At 46.2% G+C, this 15,937-nt stretch overlaps 5 protein-coding genes across 5 annotated transcripts; 3 read left to right on the top strand and 2 right to left on the bottom strand.

Annotated features, from left to right (window-relative positions):
• Window positions 1-2,350: 2,350 nt before the first annotated feature.
• BDV27DRAFT_155633 (uncharacterized protein) lies at window positions 2,351-3,304 on the top strand (the record flags this gene model as incomplete). The annotated part of the gene is made up of 1 exon (XM_032072179.1): window positions 2,351-3,304. The coding sequence occupies one exon, from the start codon at window positions 2,351-2,353 to the stop codon at window positions 3,302-3,304; it is 954 nt and encodes a 317-aa protein (XP_031929822.1).
• Window positions 3,305-3,821: 517 nt separating this feature from the next.
• Window positions 3,822-5,511, bottom strand: BDV27DRAFT_155632 (uncharacterized protein; the record flags this gene model as incomplete). Its single annotated transcript, XM_032072178.1, has 3 exons — window positions 3,822-3,900; window positions 3,980-5,425; window positions 5,477-5,511. The coding sequence occupies 3 exons, from the start codon at window positions 5,509-5,511 to the stop codon at window positions 3,822-3,824; spliced, it is 1,560 nt and encodes a 519-aa protein (XP_031929821.1).
• Window positions 5,512-5,974: 463 nt separating this feature from the next.
• On the bottom strand, window positions 5,975-7,702 carry BDV27DRAFT_155631 (uncharacterized protein; the record flags this gene model as incomplete). Its single annotated transcript, XM_032072177.1, has 1 exon — window positions 5,975-7,702. One exon carries the CDS (start codon window positions 7,700-7,702, stop codon window positions 5,975-5,977), a length of 1,728 nt encoding a protein of 575 aa, XP_031929820.1.
• Window positions 7,703-8,991: 1,289 nt separating this feature from the next.
• BDV27DRAFT_155630 (SGNH/GDSL hydrolase family protein) lies at window positions 8,992-11,143 on the top strand (the record flags this gene model as incomplete). Its single annotated transcript, XM_032072176.1, has 4 exons — window positions 8,992-9,376; window positions 9,431-10,430; window positions 10,508-10,923; window positions 10,983-11,143. 4 exons carry the CDS (start codon window positions 8,992-8,994, stop codon window positions 11,141-11,143), a joined length of 1,962 nt encoding a protein of 653 aa, XP_031929819.1.
• A 2,777-nt stretch (window positions 11,144-13,920) lies between these two features.
• BDV27DRAFT_143365 (uncharacterized protein) lies at window positions 13,921-15,245 on the top strand (the record flags this gene model as incomplete). The annotated part of the gene is made up of 3 exons (XM_032070084.1): window positions 13,921-14,111; window positions 14,176-14,460; window positions 14,522-15,245. 3 exons carry the CDS (start codon window positions 13,921-13,923, stop codon window positions 15,243-15,245), a joined length of 1,200 nt encoding a protein of 399 aa, XP_031929818.1.
• Window positions 15,246-15,937: the final 692 nt, after the last annotated feature.

Here is a 15,937-nt window from a genome sequence, read left to right as displayed (position 1 = left end):
ATTGTAAAGCTGGGGTCCTGTCCTATCAGCTAGTTATAGGAATATTAAGCCGATGGCTTAACTGCAATAAAGTATAGCTAATATGAAGTATAGTCACAAAGTAGTAATAGAATATGTAAGTATTAATATAATATCCTGTACTGTTATTTAGGAAAGACTAATTGATTTGGGACTAAGGACCTCTATCTTAATCTAGCTTTTTATTACTACTCTTGTGACTATTAAGATAATTATAACTGGAGGATTAACTTCTTTTATACTTGCTCAAGCGATCCTATCTTCTCTTGTAAAAGGTCCTTATGCAGCATAGTAATAGTAACTATCCTGAGCTGGTTATCAAGATAGAGATTATGGCTATAGTTACTATAATATACTCCTGACTGTATATAGAGACTCGTCTCGATTATCTTATTATTTCGCTTAGTTTCGATGTTACTTTTATTGGAGTCGCTGCTGACTCTTTTGATCTCTTCCGCTACGTAATACCTTTTGTCTTTATTAGATATTGTGTACGCACTCTGATCACTATTTATAATGGCCAGAATTTCAGGATCCTTATATCCGAATTTATAGAATACTAAGAAAGATCTTAAAATCTTTAGGACTTGGTTACTCATTACATCGGATATGATATCAACCGTTGGCGGACCACCGAGAAGTTGCCGACTTCAGATTATTAGGAAGCTTTGTCATAGAGAGAGGAGTGGAGCTGAAGATCTCAAGAACGTGACATGGTGATGATCCAGAATGCGAAATTATAGGTCCGGATAGGCTCTACATATATCCTTTCAACTGAGAAACAGGTACATACGACCATAGGGTGTGGAGAACAGGGCTTCCCGTCCGCTCAGCCGTACTTAAGCCACACGCCGGGAGGTTAGTAGTTGGGTGGGTGACCACCAGCGAATCCCTCCTGTTGTATGTTTTTTTTTTGATGATTACACAATTACTTATTGTAAGTGTATCTTTAATTTAGTGGCCGTGGTTGGATATTGTTGCTCGGCACTTCAGCCTGTCACACACTCGTCGTAAAGACTGGATCAAGATATAGAAAGGCCAGTGAGATTGAGGTAGAGCCCGAGATACGTGCTGCTATTGACGCATTCCCAGTAGCTCTAGGTCGAACGATTGGTAGACCCCCGAGTCGATCAATCAGAAACGGACCTACATTCTTTATGAGAACAAAGGCTCCTATTAGGCTAATACCTGCATTGGCAGGCCAATGGAAGCTGTTGTTGGTGGCCCGGGCCGAGCCCTGTTCGTATCCTGTACCCTATCCTGGCAATTGATCAGAGAGCCATGTAGGCACAAAAGTCCATGATTTCCATAGGGTTCTTTGAGATGCACAAAACAGGTGCGTATATTCTAGTAGGGGGAAAGGAAGTTGGGGGGCCTTCGCAGTGTGCCACAAGTGGACAGCAATCGACCAAATATTCGCCCGGTCTGCGAACGAGGAACAAAGCTTAACTGTTGGGTGGGGGGAGTCGCCGATTACTCAGTACATTGGCGTGCTGGTAGTACTCGGTGTAATCTTCCAGGCCCTGACAGTTCGAGCATTACGTCGAAGGCTGCAAAGGACAAGGCTTGTCAGAAATGTATCAGACGATAGGATAGACGAATGCATCCGTGCTGAATTCAATTCCTTAGTGTGTAGTGAATTAGAGCTCGTAGAGATGGCTTGGCATCCTATGCCCAGCCCTATATGATCTTTCACGCCCGGACCACTGCATGGCACGTTTGGAACGTGGTGTCCACAGCATACATTCTCAGCGCCAAATGATGGGGGAACTGCAATGGTGTGTGGGGTATATGACAAGGGCCCTGCCAGTGCAACGGCAAGTGGACAGGGATGGGCGTGCACCGCCGGCCGGATTTGCTGTAAGAAGCGATACTATCGCCTAATCATGTAACCCCGCCGCGCAGGGATGAATGTCCCCCTCCGCGCGTCCTGATGTGAGCCATGGTATATGAAGCGGTTCACTGAAATTATATCGCGACAATTGAAATTAGAGTCTCATCATAGGTCGCAAGATTTCCCATAAACTAACCAGGCCACGTGGGCGAAGGGCCGCCAGGCCGAGAAAGTCTCGATGGGCTATGATTAACTCACACTATACTATATATAAGGTGCCTGAATAGGAGATCTCAAACTGGTAAGATAGTGCGATTTCGCCCATAACCTGCTCCAGATCGCTGAGCCCCCATCTATATACGAGATCATGCAACCTGCTGCCTGATTCCCTTATAAGAACCCCTCCCCCCATTAATGATTTGCCCCGAGAGCCAGAGTCCTCCGTTGAAACCGCCATGACAGATTCAGCACAATCAACTACCACGGCAACAACAACAAATGACCCCAAGCTACGTACGGCATGTGATAACTGCCAGCTCTCAAAAGTACGATGTAGTCGAGGCCAGCCTTCGTGCTGGCAGTGCAGCCAGAGCGGTGTTAAGCCCACTGAGGAGGACGGGACGCCCGCCCAAGAACAGGGACAACAACGCTGCGACGCAGCGTGAAAAGGACGCTTCAACCCAATCATCGACTGCTAACTCATTGCAAAACCGATCTCCTCGCGATACCATCACCCAGAAAGCCTCACCCGATCGCACATTTCATCGGCACCGTCCACCGCAGGATGCTACCACCGCCAATGACGTGCCAACGGCCTGTTCACCAGCACGGCTGCAACAGCCCCTGACGGAAGTGGCCGCATGCTCAGCCGTGCCAGGTGGTGCAGTACCTGCCGTGCATTCCATGAACAACGCTGTATCTCAAGACCTAACCCAGAATCCTGCGCTATCCGTAGCAAATCTGGATATGGGCGTCAGTGCTAGTGATGTCTCCGCCTTAGATATGGACCTGGACCCGGATATGGGCATGTGGGAGATGCCGAGCATGCCAGACCTGGCAATGGATCACAGCCATGGAGATACCGGATCAACCGCTATGGCCGGCTCACAAACGGACGAGATAGGCCACCTGCCTCTGGGATCAGTGATCTCGCCCCCCACCATCACATTCGACACCCACGAACCGGGCGACTGCGCGCATCGAGCCCAAAACAAGCCACCAACGACTCTCATGACTCAGAGACTATGTGGTCAGATAAGTGCACAGTTGACCTTGGATCTAGCTAACACCACCAATATTTGTTTTACCTTAATCTATATGGAGAAAAGTGGAAAAGAGTATATTCAGCCATATTCACAGGGGAAGTTCGTCGGGTTATGGTCTGGGCAGCTATTTACAGGGTCAACAAATTACGCACTGCCCGGATCGATAGAACCATCCATTTTTCTATAGAAATACAAATCGATGATGTTTTGATCATTTTTATTTTTGATATGGCGGGTGGTGCGTAGCTCGCTTACCGAATACGTTAAAACACCAAGGGATTATGTATAAATTTTCTGAATTTCTTTTCATAGATATAATAGACAACTTCACTGCTAGCACAGGTCAATAATGCGTTTGGCCGGACTGTGCGTTATAACGACACAGCTTATTATCTTATGTCGCTAGCTATACTGATTTAACAGAATATGTTGACGACAAAAATGGGTCTCGCTTTCAGGCCTCAGCTTATCAGATATAGATAGTGATATATTTAACATCACCTAGGCTACGTAGGTTATGGTTGTACTCGCCTTATCGTCGCCCCTTTTCTAGGTTCTGACCCTCTTAAATTCGCCGATCTGGGTAATTATTAAGATAGGCTGTCCATGGTACATTTCAAGTCTGATACTTCCATGCTCTACGATAGGGACAGGAGTTCAGAAAGCATATCTCAAGAAATGATTTTCTTTCTAGCATATCATATTTAGTGGCAGGCAATGTAATTATTTGAACAAAAGATATCGTAGAAGAGCATGAGATATTTCTTGTCTTTTCTCTTCTTTCTAATACAGGTGTCACTGACACTTGTATGCAAAACCTCAAACGGAAAGGAATAGGCATCATAATCTTCAATCCATAGACCCGACTGTGCCGAGATCTTCTTCCACATCTGAGTCGACGTCTTTGCTCCACAAACCAGATCCCAGATCATCCACAATCACGTCCAGCTTCAGGCCCACTTTTTCGCATCCATGGCGCAACTCCTCCTCCTGCTCATCATAATACCCGGTGTGATTCTGGTCCCATAGACGTAGTTTTATCACTTCCAGAGCAGGGGTGTAAGTGCGCACATCTGGAAGAAAGCGATATAACAGGTCGATCGTATCATTCTCCTCCCAATCAAAGTCATACAAACTCCTCATGTCGTCTCGTAGAACTAGCTCCCGCAGCGACTTGGGCAACAACGGTCCGAGTTCCGTCGCATCTTCGACATACCAGCCCATAAGAACGCAGAGCGGCATCTCTGCTGATTGAAGATTTGGAAAGGTATTCAGAATATTAAGGAATGGTTCGCGGATATGATCATCGGCCTCATACCAATAGCGATCCCCCCGATTTGAGGGATAATACTCTACCCCTAAGGAAAGATGCTCCACAGTCTGGCTCACAGATACCAGGGCTTGCGCTAGCGTTGAGGGGTCGTTTAGCACCTGCTCGGTTCCATATCGATAAGCCATTCCAAGATGTAGATTCTTCAGGTGTACTGTCCGGGAAAGAAGAAAATTTACATCCCCCTCAGAAATAGTAGTGCGAGCGAGCACTAAGGTCTCTAGTTTATTCAGATCAAGATCTGGCTTGGTTTCCTGCAGCTTTGCAATATCTCGAAGCCATATACTTAGATGACGCAAAGACGGTAAGCAGAACCAAGCCATAAACTGGTCGGGGTTGTACGGAGGATAACTGTCGGGGTATTCGTTACTATACATATCCTCATTTTCGGCAATCGGCACATTCGCCCCATAATCCACAGTCTCGAGATACTGGAATGTTGAAAGGACCCCATTAGGGAAGAGAAGGGCCTGTTTAAGCATAACTCCCGTGAATCCATCCCACCATACTAACGAATAATCCAGACGAAGCGACCTTAAATTAGGGAGCTGAGAGAGAAAGATAGCAGCAAAACAGTAAATATTTCCGCCGTGGATGGGGAGATACCAGCTGTTGGGGTTGGGAAACTGAGCATTACGCACAATCTCTATTGACTGGTCAATCACATCTTGAAAAGACTTCGACTCGGCTTCCCAATCCATCTCTGGCTGAGTATCTCGCCATGGTTCAGGGTCGAGGGATAGTACGTTAACATGCTGAATATACGACGCGATCTCGGGGCTCTTAAAGATAAGTCGGAGCAATAGCAGAAGGCGTCGCAGAGGCCGAGTGGTCCAGTCCAGGGAGATCTCGTGATAAATGAATGGCTTAGAAGATGCGCCAAGATCTTTACATGTAGTGGACACCGCTAAGTTGTCATTGAGAGAGAGCTGGTCTAAAATATTTACCAGACAGTCTTTGGGAAGCTTGGAGAATGGCCTTAGTACAGTTGATTAGCGAGTGTAGGAGAACATGATGCAGAGACCGTACCCATCCTGTTGCGAAATCGACCTGTTTGCATCCATTTTGTAGGGTTGACGGCATGAGAGTTGCTTTTGGGCAGAAAGCCTGAAGAGGGGATTTGACGTAGCTTGCGGGTTATAAGGGCGGCTTAACGACGAAACGGGAGAGCCGATGACGGGGCAAAGTGGAGCTGCAGCTTCTCGGCGCAGAAAATGGCGCCGGACGTACAGGACACGGGACTGCATTTATGCATCAGAAAGGAATGGCTGATACTATCGTGCTCGTGTGCTCCTTTGATTGAAAACCGGCAACGATCTATCTACAGAGATTTACACTCTCCGCCAAGAGCCCTAAATTCAGCTAGTGTGTATTTTTTTTTTTAATTTTCTTTTTTATCTACGTACAACAAGTCCTATATTAGTTATGTTATCCGCCGCGGTTACCTCCACACCTAGTTTCTACATTCCCGTAATATATCTTTGCCTCTTGCACTCTATCTAATTGCATGACACCTCAGACTAGACCTCAGGGTTTCTGGTGGTCAGAAGGCTCGGGTGTCTTCTTTTTAGACTTCTTGAGCTTGGGGAATCTCACAGCGTGAACTTGAAACTTAGGGAATGCTGCGTCGTTCACGTCAAGCGGCTCCACCTCAGGTTTAATCACTTCAAAATCCATGCCGGCCTTCCCCGTGAATGCCCCACAGCCCCAACCCTCGCCGCATTTATCCTCCTCTTTGTTGCCGTCTTTGTGCTCACAAGGGGGTTTGATCTTTCCCTCCCCCTTGGTCTTTTCCCACGCAACAATCTTTGGCTTCGGTGTCAAGTGTCTCAGCTTATCCGTCTTCTTGTTATGGGTCATCCGATACGCAAGAGAGGCCATGATCTCTCCGCAGTTGGCATTGAACCTATGCTGGATTATGTTTTCGTTGGGGCCCCGTGGGAGAAGGCTCTCTCCACTTTGCTTAGTATTCATCAACCCCTGGCCGGTGATCGAAGCTTCCGTCGTGTTTGTTAATTCCCAATGCCTCTTGCCGTGCTGACCCACAGCTTTGATACTGCAGGCCTGCAAAGCATCCCTGACGTCTGGCGCATTCTCCGTCAGAACGTTGGTAAATTCTCCGTACGCCTCCGCCCCGGTATTTTGACCACTAGGGGGGACCGGACGCTCGCCTTCAAATGCTGTGTAGATGTATGTGCCCCAACCGCCCGTCATGCTGGACGCAAGGAACACCTCATTTCCAACCTGCAGGGCACTCATCACAGTTGGCATCTTCATGCGACTGGGGATCTTTGTGGATGTCATCTCTTCGAAGGCGGCTTGCGCTAGTCCTACGATATGCTCGGCCTCGATTGTTTCTTTGGGGTCTGTGAAGGTGATGCGCGAGCCAAAGACAAGAAATTTTGTATTTTTACCGTTTGGGTTGGGAATGGTGAGTTGTTGAACAGTGAGGGCTTCCTCCTTATCACCGTTGCTGTTTAAGGGTACATGGCAATTCCCCGCCGGAGTATTGTCGACAGACCAAAGAGGCTGTGCGTCAATGGCTTGTAGATCCCTTTCATCGTAGGGCTTAGGGTCGACATCCTTCACCACATGGATCTTTTCATAGAATCCTTCCAAAGCCGAGCCACAGCCGAACTTCAAGTCTTTTTGATCATAGCATGACTCCATGATATGTGCTTTGTCGTTTTGCCCAACCTCATTTGCACCCACGCCCCATACCACAAGCCTTCCATTCTCCTCCATATTTCGAACATCTTTCTTGTTCCTTTCATAATACGCAAGAAATACATTGATGTCCCCACACGACGCCTCGTACCGATGTTCGGCACCACCGAGAAGGTTTTGGCTGCAGAGGTTAAAAATACTAATCAGCTCCTTAGGTGGCCCCTTCTGAATTTGGCCTTTGCCACCACTTTTCTCCGTTCTGTCGTACAGCAATGGGGGCCCCATCGCCGACGACGACAAGAAAACTTCTTTGTGGACAGCAAGAGCCACCATGACTTGTGGTTGTAGCTCTGGCTTGATATTATCCTTCTTGGCTTCGCTCTGCATTGCATCGTATGCATTCTTCGCTAGCTGAACTAGCTGTTCATTCTCCAGTGGGCTCTTGAATGTAGCTCTCGCACTGTAGAGAACAATGTCTTCCTCTGTATTCTCAGATTTGACAACGGCATCTCGCCATACCTGTAGCGCTACGGCGTTGGAGAATCCCAGGAAGAGGGTAACAAGGAGAAGGGTCTTCAGCATCCACATGACGGAGGGCCCCTTAATTTGCCAAGAGGAAAGCAGATAACCCGGACAAAGAAATTCTAGAACAACACAGCTGATTAGGGGTATACAATGAATGATATAATTTGTGATAGAAAAAAGACACAGATAACCGGAACTGCAAGGGGAGAACTTCTATATTGTCTCCAACTGGTAGCAGTGATGATTTGATGTGGACTTCCCTGTTACCCTTCCACCAAAGGAGGGAACATGGCTTAGTTTTAAACCGTTTTTCAACATCACTGAGTCCTAAGACTGAAACTATCCGATTACTTCCAAGACTAGCCCCAGGAATCGGGGATTTGCATCCACCACATCTATCGTATGTGTGTGGCAGGGAAAATCTGACGAGAGCTCATCTTCGTCCTCCTCAACACCCCGAGGCACGAGCACATTGCCATTTCCTCTTATTCCGCCGTCTAGTATGAACTTGGGCGCCTGAAGCTAGATCCAATGTTACATATGTTCCTACCAGCGGGTATTGGTTGAGAGAGCTCACCCTAGCGTCAGAATTGTTGTATCACGAGGACTTGAGCGTGTTGAGTTACAACTTGGACAGAAGGTGGTAAACCTTCCAAGTGTTTCCGTGTGAAGTGATAGGTCCGACTGCGGCTCAATTCACTGCCCCTTCACTGGTGGTCCAAATTTAGTCCTGTGATAAAGTATATGATATTGGATAACATTCAGGGAATGCGCGAGATTTACTTGTAGCAGTTGATTGGAACAGCCATCATGTCATAGGGCTGATATCTCTAGGTTTACGTAAATAGAGCACAAGTGAGAATTATGATCTAGACGAGTTCGCTAATGAGCATGAGCTAAAACCCCCATCTGTAGTAAATAAACCAAATTTGAAGCCTTGGCAGTCTGTTGGATTCGTTTATGTAACAAATTGGGTGTGCAGCGTTAGCTTGGGGCCGGCTAAGACCATTGGCGCGCTCGTCTCGATTGAGATCCTCTCATGCATGACCGGCCTCTTGGCTTTACAGCCTCATTTAATCTCCGTGCACCAATTCACGTTCTTCCTACAGCAGAAAGTATGCCGGTAGAGTAAGCGACCCAGGCACAATAGAATAGACTTTATCGGAGTCTGCGTTGAGGCTGAGGCTGGGGATGAAACTAGAACAATGATTATATTTTTGATCTTGATTTTCTATACATACATATATAAATATTATTGTCTATCCAAATGTATATATAAGGACAAAATACCCCATAGAGCCGTTTTATAGACAAGCTACTCTGTGTATATTTCTTCGTTATCTTTTTCCATGATGGCCAGCCGCACCTGGTTAGCCTTATTTCTAGTAGCCCTCCATGCTTCTCCATCTCTTGGTCATGCTATTCCTCACATCCTGCGAGACAACAAGGCCGGCGGGTTAGATGATTTCTCGAGCATCAAAAAGTTTGCAGCCATTGGCGACTCGTACTCAGCTGGCATTGGAGCTGGTGAAGTACTCAAAGGAGGAGCCGAAGACGTTAGTTGCAGTCGTTACGACCAGTCGTACCCTAGTATTATGAACCGGGATGTCCGCATGGGTGGCTCTGCCGCTCACGAGTTTACATATCTGTCGTGCTCAGGGGATGAGTCGCCAGCAATCTGGGAGCAAGCCAAGAAGCTTGATAAGGATTACGACCTAATCACCATTTCTGCTGGTGGTGGGTTCCCTTCTCCTAATCACACAATGCATTCCCACTAATGGTATAACCTAGGGAATGACCTAGGCTTTTCCGATATCGTCCAAAACTGCATCTACCAGGTTTCAATTATCACAGAAACTCATTGCTCTGACTCATTGAATCACGCACAAGATGTACTACAGAGCCAGGAGTTTGAGAACAATATCCACAAGCTGCTCAAGGAAGCAGGAAAACACTTGTCATCGAGTGGATCCATTTACTACACCGGCTATGGAACATTTTTCAACAATGAAACCACAGCTTGCAATAATATTACCTGGTCAGTGGCAAATTTTGGCAAGCACCACCAATATCTTACGCAAGAGCTCCGAACCCAGATGAACGATCTAGTGCTTTCTCTTAATGCAAAGTTAGATAAACTGGTCACAGCAGCTGGATACACGTTCGTTGACTATGAAAATGATTCCCAGGGGCTGTTAGGCCGGTTCTGCGATGAGGGTGTGAGTGAATATCACGCACTGAATACTGAAACCGGACTCTGGAAACCACGCTGGTATTCCATGTGGTTCTCAAATCCATTTCCTCCACAGACTATATCTGACTCCGACGAGAACAAGGATCGGTCACTTCTCCCAGACATAATCGCGCAATGGTTTCATCCCAGGCCTATCACGAATTACTTCATTGCCAATAAGATCTTCAATAAGATGTCTCAGGCCAAGGCCAAGAAGCAAGGGACCAAATACCCGCCCTTTGTCAACAGACCAAAGGATTCGTGTGCAGCATCCAAGTCGAAACATAAGACCGGTGATCCCCTGGGTGTTAGTACAGAATCGCCCAAATGCTTTTCATATAAGGATAGCAACAGTCGAAGTGTGCTGCGCGATGATATTCTCAAGGGGGTAGAGCAATTTTGCAAGAATGTGCCGAGTTTCAATCTTCCCCCGGGGAAGGATGTATCGCAACAACTGCCGAGGTTAAACTCAGGGGGGACGTCGTCCAACTGGATACGCTATGAGGTTGATGAAGCGGAAACGGAGGAGGAAAATGTGATCCGCCCAATGTCTGAAGAGTCAGTTGTAGCTCCCATACATACATAACCTACCCTTAATCTCCTGTAACGTGGTCTACTAACCCTATCTCTAACAGAATCTGCAAGAAAAACTTCTTGAAGACCATTGACGGCTGTGGCAACAACGAGGCTGACACCGCTACATATGGTGGAAGTATTAAAGTGGGGCCTGTTAAATTGTCCTGGTACCCGTATGGCACAGGAAATATTAGAATGTGCCGAAGAGACCATATGGGAGCCAGTGACACTGCCCTACCGCGCAGCAAGTTTAAAGAAGCAATAGACTCATTCTGTGGGACTCCTTTCAGTGCAGCAGATGTTAGAACGCTGATGTATGCTGCAACGGGTACGACGACTCCAATCGGTGATCAATATATTCAAATGAAGGTTCAGCCTGCTGAGAACCAGTCCGGATGTACCCGCTTAAGCAGCCTTCTTCATACCCCCTTTGGAAACGAATGTAAAAAGAAGTTCATGTCTGCGGTAGATTCCTGTGAGTCTACCTTGCCCCAGGCTCCTTGAGCCTTCATCAACAGACGCTAATCCTGATAGGCGATACGGATAGTATGAATGAGAAGCATGGCGCTTGGGGCATCGAAGACGATGGTGATGGCTGCTGGGAGTGGATTATCCGGTCTCAGAAAGACTATGACTCGCCACATTGGGAGGATGACACTATTGACCCTACCGGATGGAATACATGGAAGGTGTAATATGGCGAGTCCGAACTAGGTCTATTTTCCTGAATGTAATGTATTGGCTATAGACTAGAAGCTCTTCCATAAGCTAATATCAAAGCCCTTTCGGTGGATCTATCATATTCAGTTCGCCTCATAACAGTTTATGTTTACTTGATCACGACTCAGCAGAATGGTCAGGTAAATCATCACCACGCAATATACATATCTACTTTTACGTGTAGAAATATGCATCATGGGTATATCTTATCAATGTTATAGGGCTGTCTTTGTATCCATACAACGCAGGAAATCACCATTGTGGACCGCCTATGTACATATCTGCTAATAATGTATGTTTAGGAATATTTCATAACCAATAGGAACTTCCCCCATGATGTTTTAAACTGAATACTTGAGGCACAATATAAATAACCCTATCAACCTTATCAAGTTCCTCCTATCCAACCGAATTGTGATGCTTCACACTTTTCTTGCCCTGATCTACCACCTCATCCATATCTACTTAGACGAAAACTGATATCGATCTAATCAATCGAAGGATTTCGCAAACATGTCAATGCAAAAATGATAGACGTGCACCAGGAAGATCGACATTGCTCTACCAGGAAATCATGTTCAACGACTCTATGATCAATCCACAAGACGCCGTATGTCAATACTGGCGCAGCTCTGGACGGGACACATCCCACTGAACGCATCTCTACACGAATCGGCAGGATTGACGACAGTACATGTGCCTTTCTCTTCACTCATTGGTGGGAAGAAAAACGTGAGAAAATAAAGCGACTGGTGAACCAACAGTATGGAAATCTACCATATGCGCTAGAAGGCAAATCAGACCAGGGAGTAGTAGACTCACGACAAGGATGGGCTCCAAACATGGACATGGTCAATTCCATAATTCGATTTGTTAAGAAAACTGGGAGACTTAACAAGGACGACTGAATCATCACCAGGGGAGAACGAAATCCACGTGTATATAACTGTATACGTCGGGGTAGAATAGCTCAGAAGGCTACATGCAGCTCACGGCCGCGCACAGCCTGAGGAATACAATAATAATAATAATCGATTTCGCCACCAGCAACCAGATACAAAATGAAGCCATACAGCCACATAGAAAAGGTATTATATGGAGATCTCTTAGTGTAGTGCAATATAGACTATAAGGAAGTTATCTAAAGGTATCAATGATCCGGAAAGCGCAGTGGGGGGCGATTTACTGTAGGAGGGGCCTCTTCAACAACTTCAGGTGCTACAGCAAGGATCTTATCCTCTTAGTGTTTTGTCTGCTCGGCTTCCTGCATCCTTAACTCTTTCTGATATGCCTTAATTATTTGATTATCTTTAATTAAGTGTTGCTTTACTTCTTGCTCCTGCTGCTTCCATTGCTTCTCTGCCTCTCTTTAAGCCTTTGCATCCTGTATTGCTTTCCAGGCCGAGTTCCAGTAATGCCCTGAGCCAAATATCGAAGCATCGGGTGCATAGAATAACGTCTGTCACCGCCAAACGCCCGCCACCAACCAACGCCCCACCCTGAAGCCAGGGAACGAGGCAACAAATGAAGACATGGGTCTTAATGATTCCGTGGTTCCAGTGAGCATCATAATTTCGAGGTTACCGACTGTATCGAGCAAGCGCATTGATAGAGACGGCTGGGCTGAATTGATAATAGCAAGCAAAAGACGTACTATTTTCGACTCGTATCCAGAAAATATTAAAGATATTTGTTATAGATCCTCTTCAACCGACATTGTGGAGCTCAGTAAAATGTGATATATTACGACTTCCTGTTTGGGCCAGGTCCTGAACTACGGAGTACAATGCACCAGCTTCTGATAATTGTCGATGTAACGTGGAGAAGCCGAGTGGGTTCAACTTTGCCCTAAATTAGGCTCCGTCAGGCGGGATAATCCCGGAATGTCCACCGGATCAAACGCTCCGACTTGTCATCCCAAACTCCAATCCCGGCAGGTGGAAATAAACGATCTATGCCATATCTATATGGCAAGTATGCCGGGAGGATATGTCACTGGTACGAGGTTTTATTTATGAGCAAATGATTAGTTAGTAAATCACGAACATTCTCTACAGAAACTTGTAGTAACTTTGGCTCTTAGATAAGCTCAACCAGGGCTCGCGGCCAAGAAAGGAAATCAAAGCTTGTTACTATCCCGAAGGTATAAATAGCTTGATACGGGTCGAACGGGGTTCTTAACGTTGAGTAGATCAAAATCACTTCTCTCTGCCCCAACTTTATATTGTAGATAGTTTAGGATTATACCGAGGTATGTGCTTCTGCTGCTTCTTGTTTTTGGCCCCCAGACTGGGTCCAAAACTTATGCAGGGTGACACACAAGGGTATATGATTCCATTAAAGTTCCCCGAGGTTGCTCCAACAAATGACAACGTACAGCAGCTGCGTCGGCGTTTCTTTGCCCTTTGCCCTGGATCGTTTGGCGATACCAATCCTCGTTGGGTGAGCCCAATCATACCTCGAGGCCTCCTGTCAATCATCATATCCTTTGGATGCCTAGCATAAGGTATACAATGACCGCACAATACAAGTACTGTAGCAGTAATGAGCTGACATTTAGTGGTACATTTACGTAACCTCGGCGGATTTCCGCTCTTTCCCCCCCCCGGGTTAGCGATGTGGAGCATCCCCACCATTAGCGTGGTAGGGTTCATAGATATTTGGAGGTCATAATCAGAGACCCCCCAGGCCCTGGCTAATGCACTAAATATCTCTTGTGTGGTTTGCACCATTGGCATAGTCACGCAACGTGATGAAGACTCCAGCATTAGAGAGTGAGAAGTTACTCATTAGCAAAGATGATTGGTCTGATAGTGAACCAGCGTCGCCTATAAGTTTACCGTCGATGCTGGAAGATGGTTCTTCTATAAAAAGCGACAACACCTCTCTTCTCTCAATTATCGGTCATTACCTGCTGAACATCTTCGTTTGGACACCAGCGAGGTAGCGAGCCATCCTGTCCTCTTTTTTAATCTAGTTACTGGCTTCGCGCTGAACATAACTTCAGGTTCCTTATCAATTACTTTCCTCCGCTCGAACGTGTCTTACCAGCTCCTCCTGCTGTCTCTCAGGAGCACCAACTGCAGATGAAGTTCCTTTCGTCCCTTTTACTGCTTCTGGCCGGTGCAGACGCAATCAATGCCTATCCCACAGCCGTGGAGGAGTTCACGCGTGAGCTGGAAGTAGCTAGTCCCAACCCATCCGGGCTTGCTCTGCGAGCCCTCCAACAAAGAGCACCTAACTGCAGCCGTGTAGATGCTTTCATCTCTAGAATCTCATCGGTTAAAGCCCAGTACGTGTAAATAACAGCCCGCCGACACACATCATTTACCTCAGACTATTAACTTCAATAGGGTTGCCTTCGTTACCTTCGGCCCCGAAGCCGCCAAATACATTTGCCGCGCCATAACACATGGTGATCCCACGTGCGATGACTGGGCTCAGGGAATCAGATACGCACTTACACTTATCTTCGCAATCTTCGGCAAAGATGGTGCAGAGCCAGCAGTTCGTCCTGGCGACCCAGTTCGCAGAATAAATACAAGAAGCTACATGGATATCGCTACAAATGCTCTGAAGGAAAGCAGCTTACAATTCGCAAGTATCGAGGCGGATGAAAATCTGCCCAGCGTCGAGAAGCGGCCCTCGGATGAGCCACATCTAGTTGAGAGATTCCTTATCCGCGGCTTGTATCATGCTGACCTAGGAAACGATACGACCGATATATGGGTCACCCATTGGAGTAATGGCGATAACACCCTGCAGATTGCCCCAGAGAATGGTCAGCAGGATGGCAAATCTACTCTAACTAGGCGTTGGGATAAGCCTGGCTTCAAAATTGCTTATACTACGAGAAAGACTTCTCCACTGAATGAGCAGGACGCCTTGAAGATGGCTAGACATATTAGTCTGAAATGGCAGGGAATGACCCTTGGCAATGATATCTCGGACTTCATAGGGTTTGTGGAGACAGGGCACACGGCAAACTTCTATTTCCGCATTATTCCTGAGCACAAGGGGTACGGGTTGAACTACGAGAGTGTGGATATTTGTGGCGGTATGGCAGGGATGTTATAAGATGTATATTGTGAGAGCCAAGAAGCACTCCAACACCTCCCCAGACATAGAACAAGATAGCGATAAGCTGGACTATCTACGCTGGGAAGTACCCACACTCTATTACTATTAAGAGAACACGCTTCATCAAATATAACTTTATCATCCAAAATACATGTTGACCGCGGCTTCCTGTTTAGGCCTAACGCCTATGCGCGCCTTTGTCTGATAATTGCGTAACTAGAACCAGCAAGGTAGGTATATTTAGGAATATATGATAAGAGAGCCTTTGTATTCACATATCAGTCTAGGGAAACCTAACTAAATAGGGAAAACCTAAACCAAGGCAGCTGAACAATTCTATCACGTTTAAAGCCCTATTATTAAATAATATATTGCAGAGGAATATACATGTAACTGGGTAAACTAGCAAAATAATATACCAGTGAATAATATTTGTAGTGAGATTCTCAATCCTTACATTGATCAAGATTTGCTGATACAGCAGTATCCTAGATGTCACCGTTGATGAAGTATTTACTAGGTTTAGTTAGTATAGAGAATATTCAAATCATCCGTCAAGCCAAGAGCGGGTAAAGCACATACACACTGTCCACAGTCCATATGTCAGCCTTTATATTATCAAGTCATTTCTCAAGCAAAACGTGAAGTACTTAATCGCTGTTTTTCTACTTGGTCTTCATCTCGGCTAT

Source organism: Aspergillus caelatus (assembly GCF_009193585.1).
Source record: "Aspergillus caelatus strain CBS 763.97 unplaced genomic scaffold BDV27scaffold_46, whole genome shotgun sequence".
NCBI classification, from domain to species: Eukaryota; Fungi; Ascomycota; class Eurotiomycetes; order Eurotiales; family Aspergillaceae; genus Aspergillus; species Aspergillus caelatus.
Note: the sequence above shows the minus strand (reverse complement) of the source record. Positions and strands in the feature narration are given on the sequence as shown.